Here is a 24,102-nt window from a genome sequence, read left to right as displayed (position 1 = left end):
TCACAGGTAAACCCAAAGGCCAAGCCTATAGTATTCTGATCGTACAAATACTAATCCTGTCACTCATTTAAGACTGTGGAGTAACAAAACAATTAGTAATAACAGTTACAGATTTTTTAAATTGCTGTGGACTAAATTGTGTTACTCCAAAATTCATACGTTGATATCCTAACCCCCAACATGACTGTATATCAGATAGGGTCTGGTAGGAGGTAATGAAGGTAAGATGAGCCTTTTCCAGAGGGGGGGGCTCTAATCTTAGAGGATTGGTAGCCTTAGAAGAAGAGGTTCTTACATGCACACACAGGGAAAAGGTCATGTGAGGACATAAGAGAAGGTAGCTGTTTACAAGCTTGGAAACAATCCTTTCACAAGAAATCAAAAAGTCTATCACCTTGATCTTGGATTTCCCAGCCTCCAAAACTGTGAGACAATAAATTTCTCATTTAAGCCACCCAGCGGATGGTATTTTGTTATGGCCATCAGGGCTGACTTGAACACAAATTTATTTGCCAAGAAAAAACTGTGATTGTCTGAAACTCAGCATTTAAAAGAATAAATAAAACAAGCTACTCAGAGCTTAAAAGAATAAAAGAGATGCCATGAAAAAGTTAAGTTGGATATTTCACACTTTGTACTGAAATATAATGATTTAGAAATATTTGGCTGCTATATTTGGATTTACAGGGCCCCCCTTTTTTCATTTTAATTCAGAATCGTGATTTCTGTACTTCCCCTTGAAACACTTATGCTCTGGAAACCAATTAACGTTCACCGAACTTCATAGAAAAATAGGCTTGATTGGAAAGACAATGAATTTGCAATTCTAAGCATCTCTAGCAACAATTAGATTGATCATGGCGAATTCCCTAAGTTATTTAGTGGATATGCAGGCTTTGTAGATATAAAGGTTGAAATTTATGGTTACTGAAGTGTGGTTTTGCTTGCTTTTTGTTTTGTCACATTTAAAAGAGAATATTGTAACAACCTGATTGTCTAGTCATTTGATCATGGTCCCCAGTGTCCAAGATGGTGCTGACAAATTGCTTTGTTTTTGTTTTTGTTTTTATCAGTCTGTGAAGATAATATTCTGCGCACACTACAAATGGATTAAATTTTGAACACTCCGTTCTTGGTTCAATTTGCAAAGCATCTCAGCCCCTTTATTGAACTTGAGGGATATTTTAACCCATAATGATATTTGGAATTTTAAAGTTCCTAGATTTCACTAAAATAAAGTTGTAAATTAGCTCTCGAGATAGCTTCTATTGCAAGGTTCACTCACTTCTTTAATATAAACCCATATAATGGTGGTTGTGTCCATATTACCTACCGTGTTATTGACAACTACTCATTATTTCCAGCAGAATTTTTCTGGCATGTTCTAAACAAAACTTAAGTAGTTTTACCCACTAGTTTCCATTTTATATGACTATATAATATCAGTGTCTCACGAGTGTATATTTCATTTAATTTACTTAATCTCTTTATTCAGAAAATTTTGTATGAATGACAAGTGGGCATAATACTTCAGATAAGATGTATAACTCACTTTGTTCTGTATGAATAATTTCATTGTACAAGTGTAACATGTAGTTTGTTGTGAAAATCTAACTTTATTTTGTTAGCCTTCTACCCTTTCTCAGTGAATGACTGTGGATAAAGGTGACTTTCCTGGTGACTTTATAATAATAAAGTGGCCTTGGTCACTTTAGGTCATAAACAGGTTTAAAACTTTCAATTCAGAAATGTAAATGTGTTTTCTCCCCTAATAGTCGAAATTCTGAATTTGACTTAGCATTTACTAACTCTTCTTCCTTACCCTAGATTACAGCTAATGAAAGCCTACCCTAGAAAAGGGGCTGAGAGGGTAGGGCATTTCCTAGCAGCTCTCTGAATTTAACATCCACTAGGTACAAACAAGGAAGGGAAGGGAAAGAAGAAGATGCTTGTTTCTGGCCTGGGTGGCTTAGGGCAGGGCTGGATAGATAATGGGTCTTGTAGATAATTTAAACTGACTCTGTTTTGGGAAGACATTTTATGGGTTACTGAGACATTTCTTCCTGGGTTCCTTTGACTCTGTAGACACACCTCTTTTATACAATGAGAAAACTTAGAGCTAGTTGCTTCCATAACCCTGAGAAGCATTTTAGATTTGCCTCCCCAGAATCACCTAAGGTACTGTAGGAGAATCCTACATACTTCATGCATGCCAGTCTTAGCAGATGTTACCAAGTCAGTCACAGTTTGGGCATACAGTGTTGGATAGTTCATAATGTTGTAGCGTATGTCTCTTATACTGTATTTCATTACAAATTTTTTCTCCCGTTGGTATATATTTGGCCAAATGAAAATCCTGTGGTTCTTAGGAGCTATATGAATAATGTTCTCTAAGTTCTCTCTGAGTACTTAGAAAATTGTTTAAAAATTTTTTTTGTCAACAAACATGGTTAATTTTGATACCGAATTAATGTATCCCATCGAATAAGGCTGGCACCCATGTTTAGATCACGTAAATCCCAGCACTCAGTCTAGCGTGCATGTACCTCACTAAGGAATATCCTAGATTTTCCCATAACTTATTTCAGAGCTGGTGTTTATTTCTCAGTGTCCTTTTTTAAGGGAGAGATATTATACAACATATTTGTTAAATGTCCTTAATTTGTATTTGTTTTTTTCACATTTTATTGTGATCTCTGTTAAAATAATGTGAATTTTTTGTTTATTAATGAACAGAATATCCAGGAGTTTGTGAAGTATTGTAAAGTGTACAATTATTGCTCCCCTTTTGCTTACTGTTTAGTGGGAACTACAAATAAAAATTCACTGTCTCTTTGTTTCTAAAAAGAAATTTGAGAAGCAACATAGAAGGAAGGCATGAAAAGATGTGGATACAATTCAGTTCCTCTGTAAATTTGATAGCTGGAAATCAGAAGTACTTGGCTAGCTTTTTATGATGGGTATAACCAGTGACAGGCCATTCAAAGGTTGAAGAAGAGAGATAATGAAATCTTAAATTAGAAAAGCTTTCCAAACAGACTGACAGTAGTGTTCACGGCAAATGAAAAAGGGATTGACAATTGGAGAGAAAATGGAGGTCTGGAATTTGAGATGAGAATTTTTTAATCATCTGGCATTTTGCTTCATGTATAAAATCTTAGCAGATTTCTCCCTAGATATAAAAAGGCATTTAAAAGATCTTTCTAAAATCCTATTAAAAAAGAAAGATTTTGAATGGATTAAAGATTCCAAGACTCTTTTGTCTCCAGATACAAAGATGATATTTTAAAAGTTAAGGGGCTATGAGCAACACAAGAATTGAGATTGGATTTAGTCAATACTTACTGTCAGTAGAGCAAACCAAGTCATAAACAATTTTAATTTAATGAATAATATATGAAACTTTTAGAAAAATATTCCTTAAGGTATATAGCATTGTAAAGGAAGTAGCAAAGTTCTTGCTATTTGGTTTATTCCCGTGTACGAGTTGTTTTTATTTTGTTTCTTGTGAATCATAGTAACTGGAAACTGAGAAGTTCCTTATTAGCTCCCATGGACACTTGGGGTCCTTTGTCGCATATTCTCCCAGTCTGGAACACAACTGAAGAAATATTTCATTACTACCCTTTCAGCCTATGAAGACCATTTGTTTCTCTACTTTGTTTATAATCACTGCCTATCGTTTGGAAATTAACAGCAGTGATTAGGTCAGGGGGGATATAGGACTTATGACCTTCCCCCCCCCCCCCCCCCCACTGCCAGGAGATTTACACAAAGATTTACACAGGAAGGCTTTATTATGAAAGAAGCTAATTTTGTATCTTTAATACTTGAAATGACTTGTCTATTGAATTTTTATGTTTTGTAAATCAGAGGGCATACTTGACCCATAGAAGAACAACCCCTTTCCAGAATCATCTAATTTTTGGCTTTTTTTTTTTCTTATCCGCTCCACCCTAAAGCGAAGAAACAAATGACAAGAAAATCTAGTGTTTAAATAATTTTTTAGTACATGTACGCCACCTTTTTCCATTTCTAATAGAAAGGTTAATGGAAGAAATCTTTTATTCTCTGTGTTTTTGTCATTTATTATTTGAAGTTTTTGTATTCTCAAATTTAAAATAACATCTTTCTTCTATAAAAACGTTTTCTCCTTTCTTTCTAAATGTAAACAACTTTTATGCAATAATTTTGCATATATATTAGTTATTTCTGGTATTTGGATCTTAAAATTCCTTTTTGTATTTAGCTTGAATTCAAGTTTTCTAGTCTAGGGAATAAAATACAATTACCATATTAAAAAACAGCCAAATTTTTCCATCACACTTATTTCTAAAGGATTTATAGCTGTTTGAAAAATAATTCCTGAAAGGGCCAAAATGTTTGTCATCAACTTAAAATATTATTCAGGATAAGGATCTTTAAAAATGTTTGAGAAATAGAAGCTTTTGTCAAGTATCTGATTGATAAAATTGAATGACAGCCCTCTATAATTTTAAGACCATTCAGGTATTAGGTATATAATCATCTTATTGCAGAATGCTATTTATTTCAATTGTAGTGAAGTCACTGCTCATACTCACTTGTATTTTACTCTATTACAGTCTGTTTTATAAACCAAGTCCTACTGTTAAAATCATATAAGTCTAAATTTATTGTCTAGTATTTATTCTCATGAAAAATTTTGAAAGATTTCCAAAGTAGAAAAATTGAGGAAGAAATCCTCTAGTGGTGGAGTATGGGCCTTTGACAGAGATGGAAGATGATAGCAAAAAGAAAAAATTAAGAGGTAGGAAATGTTTAAAATTATGAGAGGAAAAGGACAATAGTCTAGTGAATGTTCAAATAAGCCATCTTTAAACACAAATATAATAAACTTGGCATTTGTGAGAATATTATAAAGCATATCGTAGTACTTACCTCAAAGGACTGTTAAGAGAATGAAAAGAGAGCACATAAAATAAGTAGATCATTGTTAGATGATTTGTTAAAACAAAATCTATCTTGGGGCGCCTGGATGGCTCCATCACTTAAATTTCTGGTTCTTGTTTTCGGCTCAAGTCATGATCTCACAGTTGGTTAGATCAAGTGCTCTGACAGCATGGTGCCTGTTTGGGATTCTCTCTCCCTAACTCTCTGTCCCTCCCCCACTCATGCACAGGGTGCCTGTCTCCCTCTCTCTCTTTCACTCTCTCTCAAAATAAATAAGCTCAAGAAAACTATCCTGCTATATCAGCAGCCCTCATTTTCCTAGGAAAACAGGTATATATTATTTTAACCTTAATCTAATGGAAATACCATCACCAATAGAAGTTTTCAACATGGTATTGAGCACATATACACATCCTCTTTTTCAATCATTTTTTGAGTTAAAAGAAATCACTGTTTTAATATTTAAGAAAACAATTGTAGAATTATTCTAATATCAGTGAACTAAGAATTCATCGATTAGTTTCTTTTTATAGCTCTTTGGTCAAAGTTATTACAGTATTGTGAGTAGCTTGTGAACATGAACTTCAACAAATTTCGAGATAGGTTTTAGTATTTTAATGAGTAGATTGTGAGCTGAAACTTTGAAAGTACATTTTCTTTGAAGAACATTGTTTTTTTTTTTGTTTTTTTTCTTTTCAAATTATGTAATTTCTTCAGGAATAGAATTTAGTGATTCATCACTTACATGTAACACCCAGTGCTCATCTCAGCCAGTGTCCTTCTTAATGCCCCTCACCCCTTCAGCACTTCCCCACACCTAGCACCCCACCAGCAACCCTCAATTTTTTCCTCTGTATTGAAGAGTCTCTCATGGTTTGTCTCCCTCTATGTGAAGAACGTTGTTTTATTTATTTTCAATATGAAATTTATTGTCACATTGGTTTCCACACGACACCCAGTGCTCATCCCAACAGATGCCCTCCTCAATGCCCATCACCCACTTTCCCCTCCCACCCATCCCCCATCAACCCTCAGTTTATTCTCAGTTTTTAAGAGTCTCTTATGGTTTGGCTTCCTCCCTCTCTTTTTTTTTTTTTTTTTCCTTCCCCTACCCCATGGTCTTGTGGTTTATTTACACAATGGAATACTATTTGGCAATGAGAAAGAATGAAATATGGCCTTTTGTAGCAATGTGGATGGAACTGGAGAGTGTTATGCTAAGTGAAATAAGTGATACAGAGAAAGACAGATACCATATGTTTTCACTCTTATGTGGATCCTGAGAAACTTAACAGAAGAACATTGCTTTTAATTTGCAGTCTCCTTTTATGTAATAAATGATATATTCCAGAGTTCTGCAGGTTTCAGTCTTTGAAGTTCAGTTGAGTTTACTAAACATACAATGATAAACAAAATATTTTGCTACCATAAGCCAATTCTAACGGAATGCGTAGAATTAACAATACATATCTGGGGATTGAGGTATATTTTACTCATAGGGTGTTAAATAGTTTCTATCTTTTCTCGCTAACATTTATTTATTGTCTTTTTGATACTTGACATTCTGATTAGTGTGAGGTGATACCTTATTGTGGTTTTGATTTGAATTTCCCTGATGAGTAGCGATGTTGAGCATCTTTTCATGGCTCTGTTGGCCATCTGCATGTCTTGTTTGGAAAAATGGCTATTTAGGTCTTCTGCATTTTAACTGGATTGATTCTTTCTTTCTTTCTTTCTTTCTTTCTTTCTTTCTTTCTTTCTTTCTTTCTTTCTTTGATGTTATTGGGTGGTATGAGTTCTTTAAGTGTTTGGATATTATTTTCAAATATGATTTTCAAATAAGTTCTTGCATTCAGTAAATTGATGATTTCCTTCACGGTTCAGAAGCTTTTTAGTTTGATGTAGTCCTGTTTGTTTCTGCTTTTGTTGCTCTTGCCTTTGGAGTCAGATCCAAAAAATTGTTGCTGAGACCAATATCAAGCAGCTCACCGCCTGTGTATTCTTTTAGGAGTTTCATTAATTGAAATTTTATATTCAGGTCTTTAATTCATATTTTGAGTTAGTTTTTGTGTATTGTGTAAGATACTGGTTGTTTTATTCTTTTTGCATATAGCTATCTAGTATTTCCAATAGTATTTGCTTAAGAGCGATTCATTCCCCACTGTAAAATTTTACCTCCTTTACCATAAATTAATTGACCATATATGCTTGAGTTTATTGCTGGGCTCCCTCTTCTGTTCCATTAATCTTTGTGTATTTTTTTATGCACAAGCTTTTGTTTTTAAACACAAATTGTTGACATTGTCACATTTAGGAATAGCAGATAAAAGGGGAAGAAAGTGGGAGATTGATACTTTAATAGAATAAATATAAGAGAATTTCAGTTGAATCAAAGAAATGAAAAGCCTTTGCTTCAGATTGATTTGGAAGGCCAGAGAAACTGACAAATAATATAAAAGATTCTGGCTTCCATCAGTTTGATATGGAACACAAAGTGACAAGAAAGTACAGGCTTCTTTTAAAAAACATGAATAAGATTAATATCATAGAAAATACATTTCAGTAAGCCATCAGTGTCTGTATCAGAATGGTAACTGTGTGTTTAAGATCAAATGGAGTTTATTACTTCTTAACCTGCGCCTAATTTTGGGTTTTATGAAATGGAAATTTAAAAAGTATTGATCTGTTTGTTACCTCCTGATAGGAAGTTTTACTGAAAGGTTGATTGAAATTTGGCTTTTTTGGAACAAAAATGTAATATGTTTCTAAGTAATTAAACCCCGCCACTCTTGCCTTCTGAGGAATAAGGGTGGTTGGCGTTCATGCATTCACAGCTGATGCAGATTTACATCATCTCTGGAAGTCAAAGGTTGTGAGTGAATTGCGGAAGAGAGCCACACAGTGATGGTGAGAAGAGCATGTTCGGCAATTTGAAGCGTCTTTATAATACATGTACGACTCCTGTGGTAGAACTTGATGGTCGTACAAGCCCATGTAATCATCAAGCCTCAGTCTCCTGAGGCTCAGTAAGTGTAAAGGCACAATAGATTACCTCATCATTCTAAGGGAGACAGAAGGGAAATTGCTTCTTCTCCCAGTGCACAGCGAGTCTTAGTTGAAGTGTTATACATACAAGAGGTGCAGCCATTGTATCCCTGCGTACTTGATTTAAGTGAATAACTATTTTTAAAAGCAACATTTAAAAAAAAAACTGGGTTAGAAGATAATAGGTTTTTATTGGTTTCAGTATCTTTACATTACCTCTTGATGGACTGTGAGGCATTCATTGATACATCGAATTTGTATTTGGTGCATTTATTTAATGCAGATGTGAAAATCATACTTGAAAGGCACATTTTGCTTTTTTGGTAAATGAAAACAAGAGAGAATAAAGCCTTCTGCCCACTGATTATTTTAATGGGGAAAGATGTTCTTGTTTATCAGAGTTAGGTCCACGTTGTTTCCTTTTGGGAGTCTCTCTTTGCGAAGTAAAGCTTCTTTGATACTTAAGGACCAATAGAGCTTCTTGATGTCAATAACTAACTTCATTCAAACTGATGGTCTCATTGTTATTGAAACAGTGACTCCCCAATCTGATTCTTCCATGTAGATATCATAGCTAAGGTACAGATTCATTTCTCTATTTGCCTCCTGAATAACCCTTTTTAATGGTATCTCACAGGCACTGCCCCCCATTATGCTTAAAATTGAATGCATCATGCTTGTCCCCAAATATACCCCCTGACTTAATATTCATATCTTTGTAAATAGTGATATTTGGGCCCAAGACAGAAAGCCAGGACTCCTTTTTACCCTTTTCCCATCATGTCACTTTGATCTGCAGATTATTTCTCCTAATCATCTTTTAAATCTCCTTACAATTCCCCAGGTCCACCACTTTTTGTTTTTATTTATTTTTATTTTCATTTTTTGCTTTAGTCTATTGTTACTCCTCACTGGCTTGATGATACTAGCTTTCTATCTTATCTTCTCCATTTTCATCTGTCTTGCTTCCAATGCACAGTCTTCATAATAGCTTCTGAGGGAAGTATTAAGTGCCAATATGTTTATTTTGCACTTCAGCTTATAGGTCTCTATAATTCTCAGAATAAATATATTTTGTTGTTAGTGTTCTGGATCATCCTAGCAGTGTGTCCCTAATCCTATTCCTGCCACTGTTGTCCCACATGCCTCTTTCATTCAACCATTTTGAATAACATCCACCGCCTGGAATGCCTTTTTAAAAAAGAAAATAAAACAAAAACAAAAACAGACAAGACTTCTGTGTCCTTCACAGGGTATTCCCTGAATCAGCCACCCAGCCTTCCTACCACCTCTCCATTCCTCTTTTAAATCTTGTGTGCCACTTGGGGTGCCTGGGTGGCTCAGTCGTTTAAGCAACAGGTCATGATCTCACAGTTCATGGGTTTTAGCCCTGTGTCGGGCTCTGTGCTGACAGCTCATGGCCTGGATCCTGCTTCAGATTCTGTGTCTTCCCCTCTATCTGCCCCTGCCCTGCTCGTCCTCTGTCTCTCTCTCTCAAAACAAATAGAAAAAAAAAAAAAAAATCTGTGTGCCACCTGCTCCAGGAACTCTTGAGTGACCACCACACCCTCCTCTGAGTCTCTAAACATATACTTAGCTTCATAGGCAAGTTGGCTGTTGGTAGAGTCTGTGATGCAGAAGCAAAATTTGATCTAAGATGCTTTGATTTATCTCTCTGTCTTCTCTATCAGATTTAGAGCAACTGGAGAAGAATTTTCACAATTTTTTTTATTTTAATTCCAAGAGCCTAGTCAAGGTTTATTAATAAGTGTTTTTTGAATGATTGAATACAGTGCTGGAATTAGACCTGCCCCTCTCTAGGATTTCATTTATTACAATAAAAGTGCCCAAATCATTTTTAATCTGTCATATATTCCTTTGTGCCTTATGTAATTGTTTGGATATTTTAGTGTTACAGGAAACTGTGAGTTTTTCTCCTTGAAACATCGTACTAGATCATAAAGCCATTCTATTGCCATCTGAATTTCCAACTTGTCAGTATCATTCGTATCTATTGTTTTCATAGAATGCTTTATGGAGAGTTCTTTGTCTTTCATGTCTCAGCTTAAAATATTTCTTCAGACCGAATATTACTCAAAGCCTGATGTAAAGTAGCCACCTACTCCGTCTCTATGACATCCCCGTTTTAATTATTTAAAGAGCACTAAACAACACTGATAGGTTATTACTTATTCAGGTTTACTGTGTGTCACTTCCCCTAGGATGTTAGAAGGCCTGACTGGATGACCCTGTAGCTCTGAAGAAAGTGTTGGCTAACTATAACCCACTGCCCTACTACTTATTGTTGTAAATAAAGTTACATCTATTTTTCTATTTTTATTTGAGTCTAGTTGACACGCAATATTAAATTAGTTTCAGGTGTACAACATAATGATTTGACCAGTTTATACATCGTTAGGTTCACTCTAGTGTAGCGTCCATCTCTTCCATACCTCACTGTTATAATTTCATTGACTGTATTCATCATGCTGTGTTTTTTTTTATTCCCGTGACTTATCCATTCCATAATTGGTAGCTTGTATCTCCCTCTGCCCTTCATCCAATTTTCCCAGACCCCTCTCCCTCCCTTCTGGGAGCCATCGTTTGTTCTCTGTATTTATAAGTCTGATTACGTTTTTTGTTTATTGATTTATTTTTAGGTACTATTTTTGAGTGAAATCATAGGGTATTTGTCCTTCTCAGTTTGAATTAATTCATTTAGCATAATATCCTTTAGGTCCATCCATGTTGTCTCCAGTGACAAGATTGCATCCTTTTTTTTTATAACTGTATAATACTCTATTATGTGTGTACCACATCTTATTTATCCATTTGTCTACTGGTGGACATTTAGGTTTTTTCCATATCTTGGCTACTATAAGTAATGCTGCAATAAACATGAGTGCATGTATCTTTTTGAATTAGTGTTACTAATTTTTTTAGGTAAATATTCAAAAGTGGAATTATTGGATCATATGGACTTCTGTTTTTAATTTTTTGAGGGGTCTCCTATTGTTTTCTGTAGTCCCTATAGCAATTTAACATTCCTATCAACGGATACAATGCTTCCTTTCCTCCACATCTTCTTCAAAACTTGTTATTTCTTATCTTTTTTTAATTTTAGCCATTTAAATTAAGTTTTATTGGAACACAGTCACATCCATTTGTTAATGTGTTGGCTCTGATTGCTTTTTCCCACAGTTTGAATGTGAGTAGTTGTGACAGAGACCGTGTAGGTCATAGACCTAAAAATATTTCCTATCTGGTCCTTCAGGAAGAAAATTTGCCAGCTTCTACCCATGAGCTTCACTTAGTGCCTGACGCAGAATAGGATTTCACTAAGTGTTTGTTAGGTGTATGTTTGATAGAAAATCAGGTGATTAAGAAATGGAGCAGAAAAATTGGTAGATACTTAATAGAAACCTTCTTAGAAATATTGGTTGATTTAAAGGGCTTCCTAAAAACTGGGCTATGGTGTGATATTGGCTCTTCAAATCATCTATGTTAAAAGCAGTTGATCGATTACAGAACTTGAAGTGAAGCCAAAAAGAGGACCAGAATGATTGGACTCCTCCAGTTCAGATGATGATACCATTCACCTACCACTTGGGGTTAAAGGGAAAAAAAGGAATCATTGGATCATTTGTACCTGCTCAGAATGTAGCCTAATGAAGGATGAACTGAAATTGTTTTACCCTTTACTGAAAATTACCTCTAACTTAAAAAGGTGACCTAACACATGAGAATCACACATATTTGTTTACGGTTTCATTTATTTCTAACTATTTTTGAGTAAACATATTAGTCATTACTGGTCCCTGAATGCCTATTATGCATTAAACATAGCATCATTTTCATTTTCCTAACAACCCTAGATATCCTAGGTGTGGTTTTCTCCAGCCTCTACCTGCAAAACTGTAAATGTGCATTAAACACAAAATGGTCCCATCCTATTGGGATCACTGTATTCTAGGTATTGGAGGAAAAATAAATAACGTACAGTCTACCCTAGTAATGGACAGTATAATAGGCATGAAAATAAACAAAGATAGTGAAACGTGGGAAGCATGTGATAGAGGTCTATAGAAAAAGCTATAGGAGAGTGGGGAGATACACATTCTGCTAAATGAGAAGGAGGTGGGGTGGGAAAATCAATAAAGAGAAGGTGATGCTCTCTGTGTTAAGAGAAAAGGAAGAAGGTTGATGAGTGGCCATGGTAGATAAAGTCCTGAGAGAGAAGACAGTATGTGCAGTAACATGGGAGGGAGGCATCGGCACTGTTTCCTCTGAGAAAGGAGCAACTCTCATTATAGCTTGGGCTTATGGCACATACAAAAGCAATCAAAGGGGAAGTCGGGCGGCTGGGAAGAAGACCATCTAAGACCAGCTTTTATGGAGAACAGCTGAAGACTTTTCATTAGGGTGGGCATTTGCCAAGTAGAACACCGTGGCAACAGTGGGAAGAATGGGTTAAAGTGAGCTAAAATTTGAAGCAGGGAGACTATTTGAAAGCTATTGCTAAAGTCCTAAGTGGGTATAGTCATAGAGTCAGAGAAGTTACGAAATACCTAAGAGCTAGCACCAAAAAGACCTGGTCATTTACTATCTTCAAATTCCATTTACCAGCTTAAAAACGTGTAAGTCATTTCTAATAGTTTATGTGCAAATTATTTGTTTTGATTAGGTGTTGAATCGTTTATATTTCATAGCTATGTCAGAATAACTTGTGGTTCTTCCCCAACTGGACTTCAATAAATTTAAACCCTTGTGGGATATTAAGCTATAAATGAAAACTTAAAACACATGACTTATTAAGATAGAAAAATAATTATTTATTTATTTATTTTTAAATTTTTTTTAACATTTATTTATTTTTGAGAGACAGAGAGAGACAGAGCATGAATGGGGGAGGGTCAGAGAGGAGACACAGAAACTGAAACAGGCTCCAGGCTCTGAGCTGTCAGCACAGAGCCGGATGCGGGGCTCGAACTCCCGGACTGCGAGATCATGACCTGAGCTGAAGTCGGCCGCTTAACCGACTGAGCCACCCAGGTGCCCCAATAATTATTTATTATTAAATTGTTTGCTGAGTAACACAGCAGCCAGGGCTGATAACTATGAATTTCATGTGTCAATAAGTATATCACGTACATTAAAATCTGAAGCAATCATGCTCAGTATGTTGTAAGCATCTTGAAAGCTGGCAGTTGATGTATTTCATAAATGTCTGTTTGTATAAATAACAAAATACGTACTACATGCTCTGTATGTATGCGCATAGGCACAATTCTCTATTCATGAGCAACCACAGACCCAAGGGTGTTAATCTCATGTCTTAAAAATGATCTTAGATTTCATTCACAACTGTGTAAGTAACAATCTAGCTTAGTGTCTTAGATATGTTTCGTTTTGTTTTATTTTCACTGTGAAGCAGTGCATGGTGTTTAAACCAAGGGATTTCTCTTCTCCATTATAGCCAGCCAGTACTGCTTACTACGTTTCAGTGCATCTGATCTTTCCACCTTAAAATCACCAGGCAGCTTCTTTGTTCTAAAACTGGTTGACCCAAACCCTGAGGTACCAGGCAGCATGTGCCTCATTGACGGTATCACCCTATTCCCTAGGAACCTTGTTATCCTTCTTCTTCAACCGTATCTTGTTATTTCAGCTTCGATACTTTTTGATCCTTCTTAGTGAATTCAGCAGTCCAGATTTACATGGTAGACATTAAATTGTGTATGCAGTTAGACAGTCTCAGAGCAAAGGCCACGGAATTCCCATGTCTCATTTGGTCTGTAATTCTCAGCCGGAGTTTCCTTTCAGCTTTAACAGAACTGTGTATTCATAACTCCATACATACATGTGCATTTTTGCCTCTGGTGCATATATTAGGTCTTTCATATTTTATTCTACCAGAATTCTAGTGTGTCTGGGCTATATTCAGCGCTGCATTCACCAATGTGGTTTGATTTCGGGACCACTGGGAATATCCCATTGTAAAAATTACCTCCTCACCAAAATCACATGGTACACTGAATTATATCATTAGATTTATGTTTTGTTTTTTTTTTCAGTTTGTATTCTCTTCTAATAATGCCAGTGGTTTTGGAAAAGTTAACACACTGGTTTCTTCATGAGACTTTACAACAGGAAAGTGAAGTAGTGTCTTTGGCCATTCATTTGGGGTCGAGGTAAGAGAAAACGTGCCTTTAGGAAAGGGGAAAATATCAGGTTTTAATTCCTTATCTAGCATCTTACAGCTCCATCAGAATTGTTCCATCAAGATAGTTCTTAAAAAATATCTTTTGCATGCTGGATATTAAGAGCTAAATAAGATAATACTAATGATAAGGGCTGGTAATATTTATTGTGCAGTTACTAGGTGACAAACAGTGTTCTAAGTGCATGTAATCTTCAACACAGCTCCATGAGGCAGATGCGCTGATTATCCACATTGTACACGTGAGGAAGATGAGGTTTGCAAGAGGGGGAAACACTTTCCCAAGGTCAGGTAGTTTCTTCTGGCATCACAACATCAGGCCTATGAGTGGGAAGGCAGTCAGCAGGAATAGCCTGTGCCTACACTACCTTCATTTGTATACTCGATTCATAAATGGGAGTTTCAAAGGAAAGGGTACCACCAGGAACATAATCTATTATATGCATTAAAAAAAAAAAAAAAACAAAACTCAGTGTGAGGTCTTGTAGATTTGCTCTAAATTGCATTTTAATTCTCACATGGCTTCCAACTCCACTTGAATGGCCTCGGTTTATTTTTATTTTTTGTAAAACTCCCATACTTTGTTTCACTTTTAAAAGTTGAAATAAAAGATGTTTAGAGCGTTTTTAGTTATTTTCATGTGTTCAAAATTTAACAGGCTCTGTGCTTCCTGAAAGATAATACTAATATATAGAAACAAATATTTAACTTTTTTTTTTTTTTTGCAATTTAAATTACAAATAGTTTAATTTTTGATAAAAATACCTTTGGTGAAGTAATATTAATGAAAGCAATTGGAATGTCTTCTTCAGGTAATTACTCTGAAGTTCCTGGTTTCTATTTACAAATTAATGCAGTGTTTCCAAAATTAAAATTAAAATATTTCAACCAAATGATTCAAATGAAGAGTATCTCATCATTCGAGAGTTTCTTAATAAATTAGAAGGAAGGTGGCTTCATTATGGAATCAACTGAATTACAGTCTAATTGCTGTATGTAAAAGAAATGTTGCTGTTCAAATAAAAGAAAATAACTGATAAGACTAAAATAATAAGCTGAGCTGTAAAAGAAAGCTTTCGTCTGTGCAAAGCAGCTAAAAGACATATGCACCATACAAGTTGTGTGTTTTTATTTTTGTTGATGTTTGTTTATTTTTGAGAGAGAGCGCAAGCAGGGAGGGGCAGGGAGAGGGAGACACAGAATCTGAAGTAGGCTGTCAGCACAGACCCCAATGCGGGGCTCCAACCCACAAACTGTGAGGTCATGACCTGAGCCAAAGTCAGACACTTAAATGACTGAGCCTCCCAGGCGCCCCACACCATAGAAGGTTTTAAACAGCTAAGGAGAGGATTGTAATCTTAGCCGTTTTTGACTGATTGCCTTTTACTCATAAACTTAATTGACAATCACATCAATCCTGCAGATTATCTAAGGATCCTTACTGCATTTGTGTGTTGTTTTGTTGTTGTTGTTGTTGTTGTTGTTGTTGTTGTTGTTTTAGATGAAAACAACAGAAGCATAAGGGGCTAAATGATTACTTATAAGTAGCATGTTGTGCCAGCGATACAGGCTCTTGGCTACCAAAGATACTAATGGTTTATTTGGTTTCGATAATATTAGAAAAAAAAATTAAAATGCTTGAATGATGAAACAAAGTTTTTACCTTGTTTCCTCTACTTAGGATATTTCTTCAGCAAAATCCCTGGGTGCTTGCAAGAAAAATCTTACAAGTAATCACTGTTTTATTGAAAGTGACATTAAAATCCTTCAATTAATAAACATGACATTAGATCCTAGGGTCTTCCATTTTCCTTGCATTATTCTTATTTTGTCTAATGATCAGGTGGATTCTTCTGAGCTCCATCTAGGCCCGCCACAATGTGCAGATTTCATTAAAGGACTCCAACTGTGTTCTGGGCATTAGCCACGTGCTCAATCTATGGGAAACTACAGAGAGGGAGCACGGCCAGAAATCTCAGTAATAGGGGCGTTAGAGAACTGACAAGGACAAGGGCCTTTTAATATTTGTACCAAACACATGGTGTTCGGAGTAAGGCTTATCTCTTCATCAGGGTCTACGTGTGCCATAGAGCCTTCTGTTGACCCATCCACAGTGGGAGATGGATTCTGGTGCCTGAGATGCGCTTAGAGAGAGGAGATTTGGTCTTCCAATCTCCCTGTACCTTATTAATCTTTCATTTACACTGGGATTAGATGAGATTCCATTAGCCCAATCCACTGAAAAGATTCATTCATTTTAATATTTATGCACCCTGTCTAGTCCTTAAAGTGGATTCTTTTTGTGTGTGTGCTTAATTGGATCAGTGGGTTTCTTATTAACATTTTTCTTTTTAGAGATGAAGTTGATGAATAAAATTAGTGACACCGGCTCAGCTCATCTATTAAATATAACTTGTAATGACTACTTTATGCACTACAGGATAAAATGAACAAATGTGACAGAGATACAATGAGTTTAGAATCACATAGTAAGTGTTGAATCATTAAGAGAAAAACAAAGCAAAACTGTAATTGGCTGTGAATGTATAAACACAGGAGGTGGGAAAGGATGATATTTAATGGCATTAAAAGGTAACTTTAAAATCCTCACTTCTTAAAGTGTGAGAATCAGGCGTTACTTAGAATTTCTGAGACTAAAATGAAAACTTGTCCAACTCAAAGGGTCTCAAAATGTAGCCCAAAGTATTAACTTGATATCATGAAATACTATTTTTAAATTACCTTACCTCTCAACTTCGAAGACATTTTCTTTTGGCTTTTTGTTGACACTGTTCATCGTGAATATTGCTTTTTACATAGTGCATTGAATGTGTTGTGTTTATAGTTGTACTTGAGCAAGATTTCTAACCCTGGGTGGTGGTGTCATTTCGGGCTGGGTAGTTCTTTGTGCTGGGGTTATCTTGTGTGTGGTAGGAAATAAGCAGCCTCCCTGGCCTCTCCCTACTGCCTGCTGGTAGCCTCCCACATGTCACAACAATCAAAATGTCTCTAAGCGTAACTGAATATTCCTCGGGGAGGAGTATCACTCTGGATTGAGAAATACTGTGCTACAGAGGCATAGTTGTTTTTTTAATTTGTTCCGCATTTGAAATTGTAGATAATCAGAGCTCCACATATAATGAAAGCTTAGAAATCAATTGCTCAGAAACCATAAATTTTAGAATCTAACACAATGGAATGCTGTCTTTACAGCTCTCACTGTATTTTTTTGTCAAATTTAATACCTTTTCTGGGTTTTTCTTTTTTCTTTTTGTCATTTAAAAAGAAAATAATATTGGTATCTCACTCAAGGTGTCATTTTAAAAGTTAAATGACATGGTGCATAGAAAATGGTTAACACACCTGCTGTCACGCAGTAAAGGCTTAATAAATATTGTTCACTTGGCAGTAGTTTAAATAAAAATGCCAATTTTATCTAAATGCCAGGCTATAATAGATCAGTTTTATTAAATGGAAATAGTATATTAAACATTTTGGCCAATTCTCTAGTTTAACTTATTTAACTGTAACATATCAAGCACTATTAAAAATAATTTTAGTATCTAGTTTGTTTCACTGCTTTAATAGCTACAGGTCTTATCAAAGACTTGTCAGAACTATCGTGTGTTATATAAAACACATTTTTGCTACAGACTTATCAAAATTATTTTATATTTGGAATAAATCATAACTGTTATGTTTTTATTTTGATAGCTTCTCTCTGCTTCATTTGGAAGATGTGGTTGACATTTATGGGCATTGTAAATAACCTTAAGGTTTTCCAATAGTCACGTAGTGCCTTCCAAGCACAGTGAGGCCCTGAACCCTGAGTAAATCAAGAAAATGTACTCAAATTGAAAAGGGAGCAATAGTGCAACACTTTGTGGGTTGAAATTGGCAGAGGAAAATGGCATTCAGAACTTGTCAATGACTCTGTAATCCATGTCATAAATAAGATGTAGATTTACCTCGTGTATCTTGGAAGAATTAGCAGGAAATGTAAGGTACTTCTTTTGTGCTGTTAGAAATTAGAGTTTTCTTTGTTCCGCCGAGAAGCCAGATTGAACAATAGGATATTCTACAAGAGAGAATTGCTGAACCCCAAGGCCATGTTTTGAAAACTAAGTATAAGAAGAACAGAGATGTGTATTCTCAGCGTTCTGATTCAATTAGCAGGGAAATTCTGTCTTACGTTTCAGAGTAGAGGCCCCTGAGTCAAGGTTTGCTTTTCCAGCATTCACTGCTTCTAACAGCTTAGCCTTGCACATTATAAAAGACTTATTTTTTTGCAAAATCTAATATTCTAAAAGATAAAAATCTTCATTTCTGAAAAACAGACTTAGAATGAGGACTGATTTTACTCTTCAAGCAGCCATAAGACACTTAGTTAAGTTCCTTGGAAGGAGGATGAAGTTATGTTTGGCTAAGAAATTTGGAGTTCTTTTAAAAAGATAATTTGTTATGAAATTCTTATATGAAACTTTTTTTTTTTTTTTGGTTACCAATTCATGTCTGTATTTCTGCAATTAAAATAAAAGTCTTTGCATTTTTATTTCTTGCCCTGGACATTCAAGTAAAGATTATGACCTACAGAAAAGTCATTGCTTTTAAATGTCTTTGTAATATGTAGTCACAAACCGAAACTGAAAGTCTGTTGAATTTTAGTGAGTCAGAATACCACAGTTACTTTTTGAGTATTGAGTCTTTCTGAGAATGAACAGTACACTTTCATATTCTTATTAAACAGTATTACTTGCTGAAAATAATATTCTGAAGAATTTGGACTCATTTTTTTCTTCATCATGGAAGGTTTAGATTTTGATAATGTGAAATGAAAAATCGAATAGTAACTTTTAAGTTGTTGATTGCACTAGGCTTTCTACCCAGTGGTAGCCAGAAGAATTATTTAAAAACATCTTCCTAAATAACATCTACTTATAAATTTAAATAAGAGAAAGAAAAAAAATTGTGTATGTAATTATAATGGAGGTAGCAGAGAGAAGATAAAAGATTCAGGAGATGACATAAACTTGTTTTAGCATGGCCAATATCCTGCATTAGTTTCATTCTATCATCTGCAGATTACCCAGTTATTTCAGTATTGTTTATCCTGAATCATGCCAATAGTGTAGAAATGGAGAGATGTTAGACACCTTAGTAATTCTGGAGAAGCTGTTGAATTTTACAAGTTTAAGCAGATCACTAGGAAACCAAAATAAGATATTGTTTCTTAGTCAAATGTAATACTGTGAATCAGAAAAATATAGCCAAATAACCAAGAAAGATCTAAAATAGCATTCATACTTTTTTGCTTGCTTTGATGGTTTACATATTTTTTTTTTTTTACATTTTAACATGTTCAATATAGTTAAAAAAATTAATTCCTAGTGCAACAGTTGATTTACTTTGTGATTTTGGTGTTTTGAGGCATTTGAACACTATAATTGAACGAGTGTCTCTCTAACGTTTTCTGATTAAAGACTAGAGATCCATACTCTCTCCATAGTATAAAAATCCCTTGAAGTAGAACTGTTGGATTAAAGACCAAGTGAATTTTGATAGACAGCTATAGCCAAACTCTTAATCTAAAGAGGTTGCACTAACTTTTCAATCCCATGACAGATCCTTTGAATTTTGGTTTCTTGCTGTGGTCGTTCAAGTATAGTTAATAAGTAATAGAATAATGATTGCACTCAAAAATCTTTATAAATGTACAAGGGCAAATGGAAGCATCTGTATCTTTAACTGGTATAAAACCTTGCACATGTGATAGGTATACAGTACCATTTCTGTCATATGAATGAAATTTAAAATCAGTTCAAACACCTATTATCCAGAGTTTTGCTGTACTTAGCTTATTTGCAAATGCACAAGTTTTGAGAAAAATATTTAGAAATCTGCCTCAGTAATATCTTACCTGAAAAAGAATTTTCAGGTATATAAACAACAAATCTTAAGACCTATACCATAATAAGAATATTTCAGAGCTTGACTTTTCCCGTAAATACATAGAAGTGTAATTCACAATCAGCATATCAAAGCCTGGTACTTAGTAGTTGTTGTCAAATAAAACTAAGAAAAAAATTAGCCTTAAAAAAAAATAAAACTTTATTAAAAATAATAATTAGATATCACTTGCTTAATGGGAATTAAAGAGTCAAGGAAATTGAAGAGATAAGTTAGAATAGATTGGCAATTAATGAAGTGTATCTGGATCATAAATAAACATGATTATTTGTTCAGTAGAATATTACTGTAAAACTCATGAATGTTTAAAGAAAAGTACAATGTTCCTCTTTTTCTGTGCTGTTTTGTATATAACTATAAATATTCATGAATAGTATTAGTTCAGGTTATCTATGTGAATATAAATTTTTATATAACAGGCCACTTAATGTTCATTGGATCATGCTTTTGAATATGAATTCACCAGTATCTCACATGCACTATGGATCAGACCCAGCTCATGAATATTCACACACACAACTGATCTTTCTGCAAGTAATCACATCCATAAAGATGGAAATCTTGTTAGTTCTCAATAATGAGAAATGCATTAGGATGCTGGTCCCAGAACAATTTCACAATATCCTTGTTTTCATTTTTTTTTTTTGTAAATGATAAACTTTAAAATATAAACACAGATGCTGTGCATCTTTCTAAATAGAAGCTTTTTTTTTTCTTTTACCTTTACAAAATACCAGGCATGATTTAACCGTGACTGCATTTGCTTCCTTTATTTGCTGTGGTCACAGGGAAGAATAAGAGTTAAGCATTATCTCCAGTCCTTATCCCAAACTCATTTCCATTGTTTAGGCTTGGCTATAGATTCTCAAGTGCACGGTGGTGCAGTCTCCTGATCTGCTAGGGCCGTGGTACATATTTTACACATAAAGGAGGGGGAGGGGGATATGAGATGATGTATGTCATCTTTTTCTGTAAAGGGAACGTAATATTCAAAGCTAATTACATGTTTAATATGTTAGACATGAGATACTATGATCATGGAGGCCCGTAATTATAAGTTATATGCTAAATCTCACATTATAATTATCTTTCATTATATGAGTGGCATATGTTTTAAAAGTTTTTTTTTAGTCTTTATTTATTTTTGAGAGAGAGAGATAGCGTGTGAGCAGGGGAGGAGCAGAGAGAGAGTGAGACACAGAATGCGAAGCAGGCTCCAGGTTCTGAGCTGTCAGCACAGAGCCCAATGCGGGACTCGAACTCATGAACCATGAGATCATGACCTGAGCCGAAGTCGGATGCTTAACCGACTGAGCCACCCAGGCACCCCAAATGGCATATGTTTTTAATACCTATCCAAGATCAGTCCGTAGTTATAAGTAAGAATCAAGATCTATGGCCTGGCCCTTATTAGCAACATCCTCTGATATTTAATTGAAGTAACCAGAAAAAAAGAATTATTGTTCATACAGGTAGTAGTAAAGCATCAGGTACTCCCTATTTCTAACACTGATGTATTGTCAAGTCCCTGAATGAATGTTTTTCTTTGTCAGAATCTATACGTTTGTTGCTATGGTATAAATACAGTTAATAAACTATGCTAAATGACCAACATCTTTTCTTTTCAATTTTAATAACAGATCAAATTATGTTCGTTTATTATGGAGATTCATCAAGAATTGAGGGGAGGGTGGCGATCAAACTGTGCCCTTATGTGTTGTGTAGATTTCTTCAGAGCTGCTTCCAGGGGAGGAATGCCTCCCACCCCTTCTCTTCCAGGAGAGCTGCTCTGGCCTGCTTTATACATCACAGTGGTTCTCAACAGGGAGCAGTTTTGTTTGTATTCTGTTCTGACAGTGTCTGGAAGCCTGTTGCTTATCACCACTGGGGGTGTGGGCTGGGTGATACTGGCATCTACTGGGTAGAGGTCATAGGTGCTGCTAAACACCGGGCAAAGCACAGAATAGCTCCCCAGCAAAGAATTACCAAGCCCCAAATGTCAATATGGCCTCCGTCATACAAAAGTTTGTTGCAGGAAATCATTCCATGTCTAAACTTGTTGGTAGCCCCTGGATTAGAGTACTTTTAGAGGTAAAGTGATGAAAATATGTAGCATTATTTTGCAAATAAATGAAGACAGACTCAATTATTATAGATATGACTTTTTCTTTTTGTTTCTCTTAGCAACAATCGTGCTAAATGAACTCAACTGGACAAGTGCCTTAGATGAAGTTTTCAAAAAAAATCGAGAAGAAGATCCTTCGTTGTTGTGGCAGGTGTTTGGCAGTGCCACAGGCCTGGCCCGTTATTATCCAGGTAAGTGCTCAATGACTCAGGAGACATCAAATAAAATTGTAAGCACCAGACTTAATATTTCTTGAGAACACTCTGTTACCTTTAACAGTATTGTAAGAAAAAGATACCACCCTACTTTTATAAGGAAAGAGTGTTCTTCCTTGCATGGCTCTGTATCTACCCAAACCACCCTAAACCACAACACCTTAGGAAGAGCTGGAGTGGTTGGTACCCGGCCTCAGACCAGGCTGCAGTGACACCATGAGCAGGGTCTGTGGACCTGGAACAAGAGGTTATCATGAATCCTGTAATAATTCTGGGATTCGGGTCCATCCCTCAGCATGGGCAGGGTGTTGAATTCCATGAGAGAATGGAATAGAATTTTTAGAAACTAATGAAATATTTCTTTCCAGATTTCAAGTCTGTGTTTTGTTTTCTTTTGTTTAGTGTTTCATTTGTTTTTTAGAGAGAGAGAGTGTGTGTGGGTGTGAGAGCACGAACAGGGAGAGGGGCAGAGAGAGGGGGAGACAGAGGATCCAGAGCGGGCTCTGTGCTGACAGGCTGACAGCAGCAAGCCCAGTGTGGGGCTCGAACTCACAAACCATGAGATCGTGACCTGAGCTGAAGTCGGACGCTCAAACCATTGAGCCACCCAGGCACCCCTCAAGTTTGTGTTTTTATATGAGAAATGTTGATGCTTTGCTATAATAAGTGAGTATGGATTTGTTAAAATGAGTATGACAGGAAAGAAAATGAAATTTCAAAGAAAATAGAACTACTCTAAGTGTCAAGTTGGATTACTTTTGAAGGTGTCTTAGTGATGACATATATTCAATGAAGATCAATATAGTTTACACATTAAAATGAATAAACTTTTTTTAATATCCTTTATTCTTACAAAGGCCGGTGAGGAGAAATAAGCCTTTAACAAAAAGGAAAAGTTGATGACTAGTATAGATCTTGGGAACCTATTGAAAAGACTTTATTTAATTTTTTTTTTTTTTTTTTACGTTTATTTATTTTTGAGACAGAGAGAGACAGAGCATGAACGGGGGAGGGTCAGAGAGAGAGGGAGACACAGAATCTGAAACAGGCTCCAGGCTCTGAGCTGTCAGCACAGAGCCCGATGCGGGACTCGAACTCACGGACTGCGAGATCATGACCTGAGCCGAAGTCGGTCGCCCAACCGACTGAGCCACCCAGGCGCCCCGAAAAGACTTTAAATGAAATGTCTGTTGGTATTTTTAACTTTGCTGTTTAGAACAAGCTGAGAAGCACAAAATGCATTGTCTATCTCAACGTCATGGCCTGTCATGGAATACATACTAGATAATTTGGCTTCAAACAATTGCAGTATATAGAGGACTTCTTCTTGAGACTTGAGTTTTCTAAATATCTTTAACAAATAGAATTATTCATAATAAAAGTTACCACAGTGAGAAGGGTGTGAAATAGAAATGAGCTAATCTCTAGCTTTGTGTGGCAATAACAACGAATAAAAGTATGTAGGCATCTTCAGACTGAATAGCACTCAAATTATGTGGTAGACATAGAACTTCTGCACGAATGAAAATGGCAGATGGTAAGCTCGGTGATAGTTATTTCTTTTGTAGAAACCCAATGGACGAGGAGAGTCCTTGTTC

The 24,102-nt window shown here is 35.6% G+C and overlaps 1 protein-coding gene across 7 annotated transcripts in view; it reads left to right on the top strand.

Annotated features, from left to right (window-relative positions):
* Positions 1-24,102, top strand: part of CACNA2D1 (calcium voltage-gated channel auxiliary subunit alpha2delta 1) — a 498,274-nt gene that overhangs the window by 329,603 nt on the left and 144,569 nt on the right. For all 7 annotated transcript variants that reach the window (XM_053897405.1, XM_053897403.1, XM_053897402.1 and 4 more), the window contains exon 7: positions 22,349-22,480. In XM_053897405.1, coding sequence (XP_053753380.1) covers positions 22,349-22,480 — 132 coding nt within the window. The remainder of the gene's footprint in view (positions 1-22,348; positions 22,481-24,102) is intronic.

The sequence above is a fragment of the Panthera pardus genome, unplaced genomic scaffold (genome assembly GCF_024362965.1).
Source record: "Panthera pardus isolate Hobbes unplaced genomic scaffold, ASM2436296v1 HiC_scaffold_8, whole genome shotgun sequence".
NCBI lineage: Eukaryota > Metazoa > Chordata > Mammalia > Carnivora > Felidae > Panthera > Panthera pardus.
The sequence above is the reverse complement of the archived record's forward strand: the minus strand, read 5'-3'. Positions and strand labels throughout refer to the sequence as shown.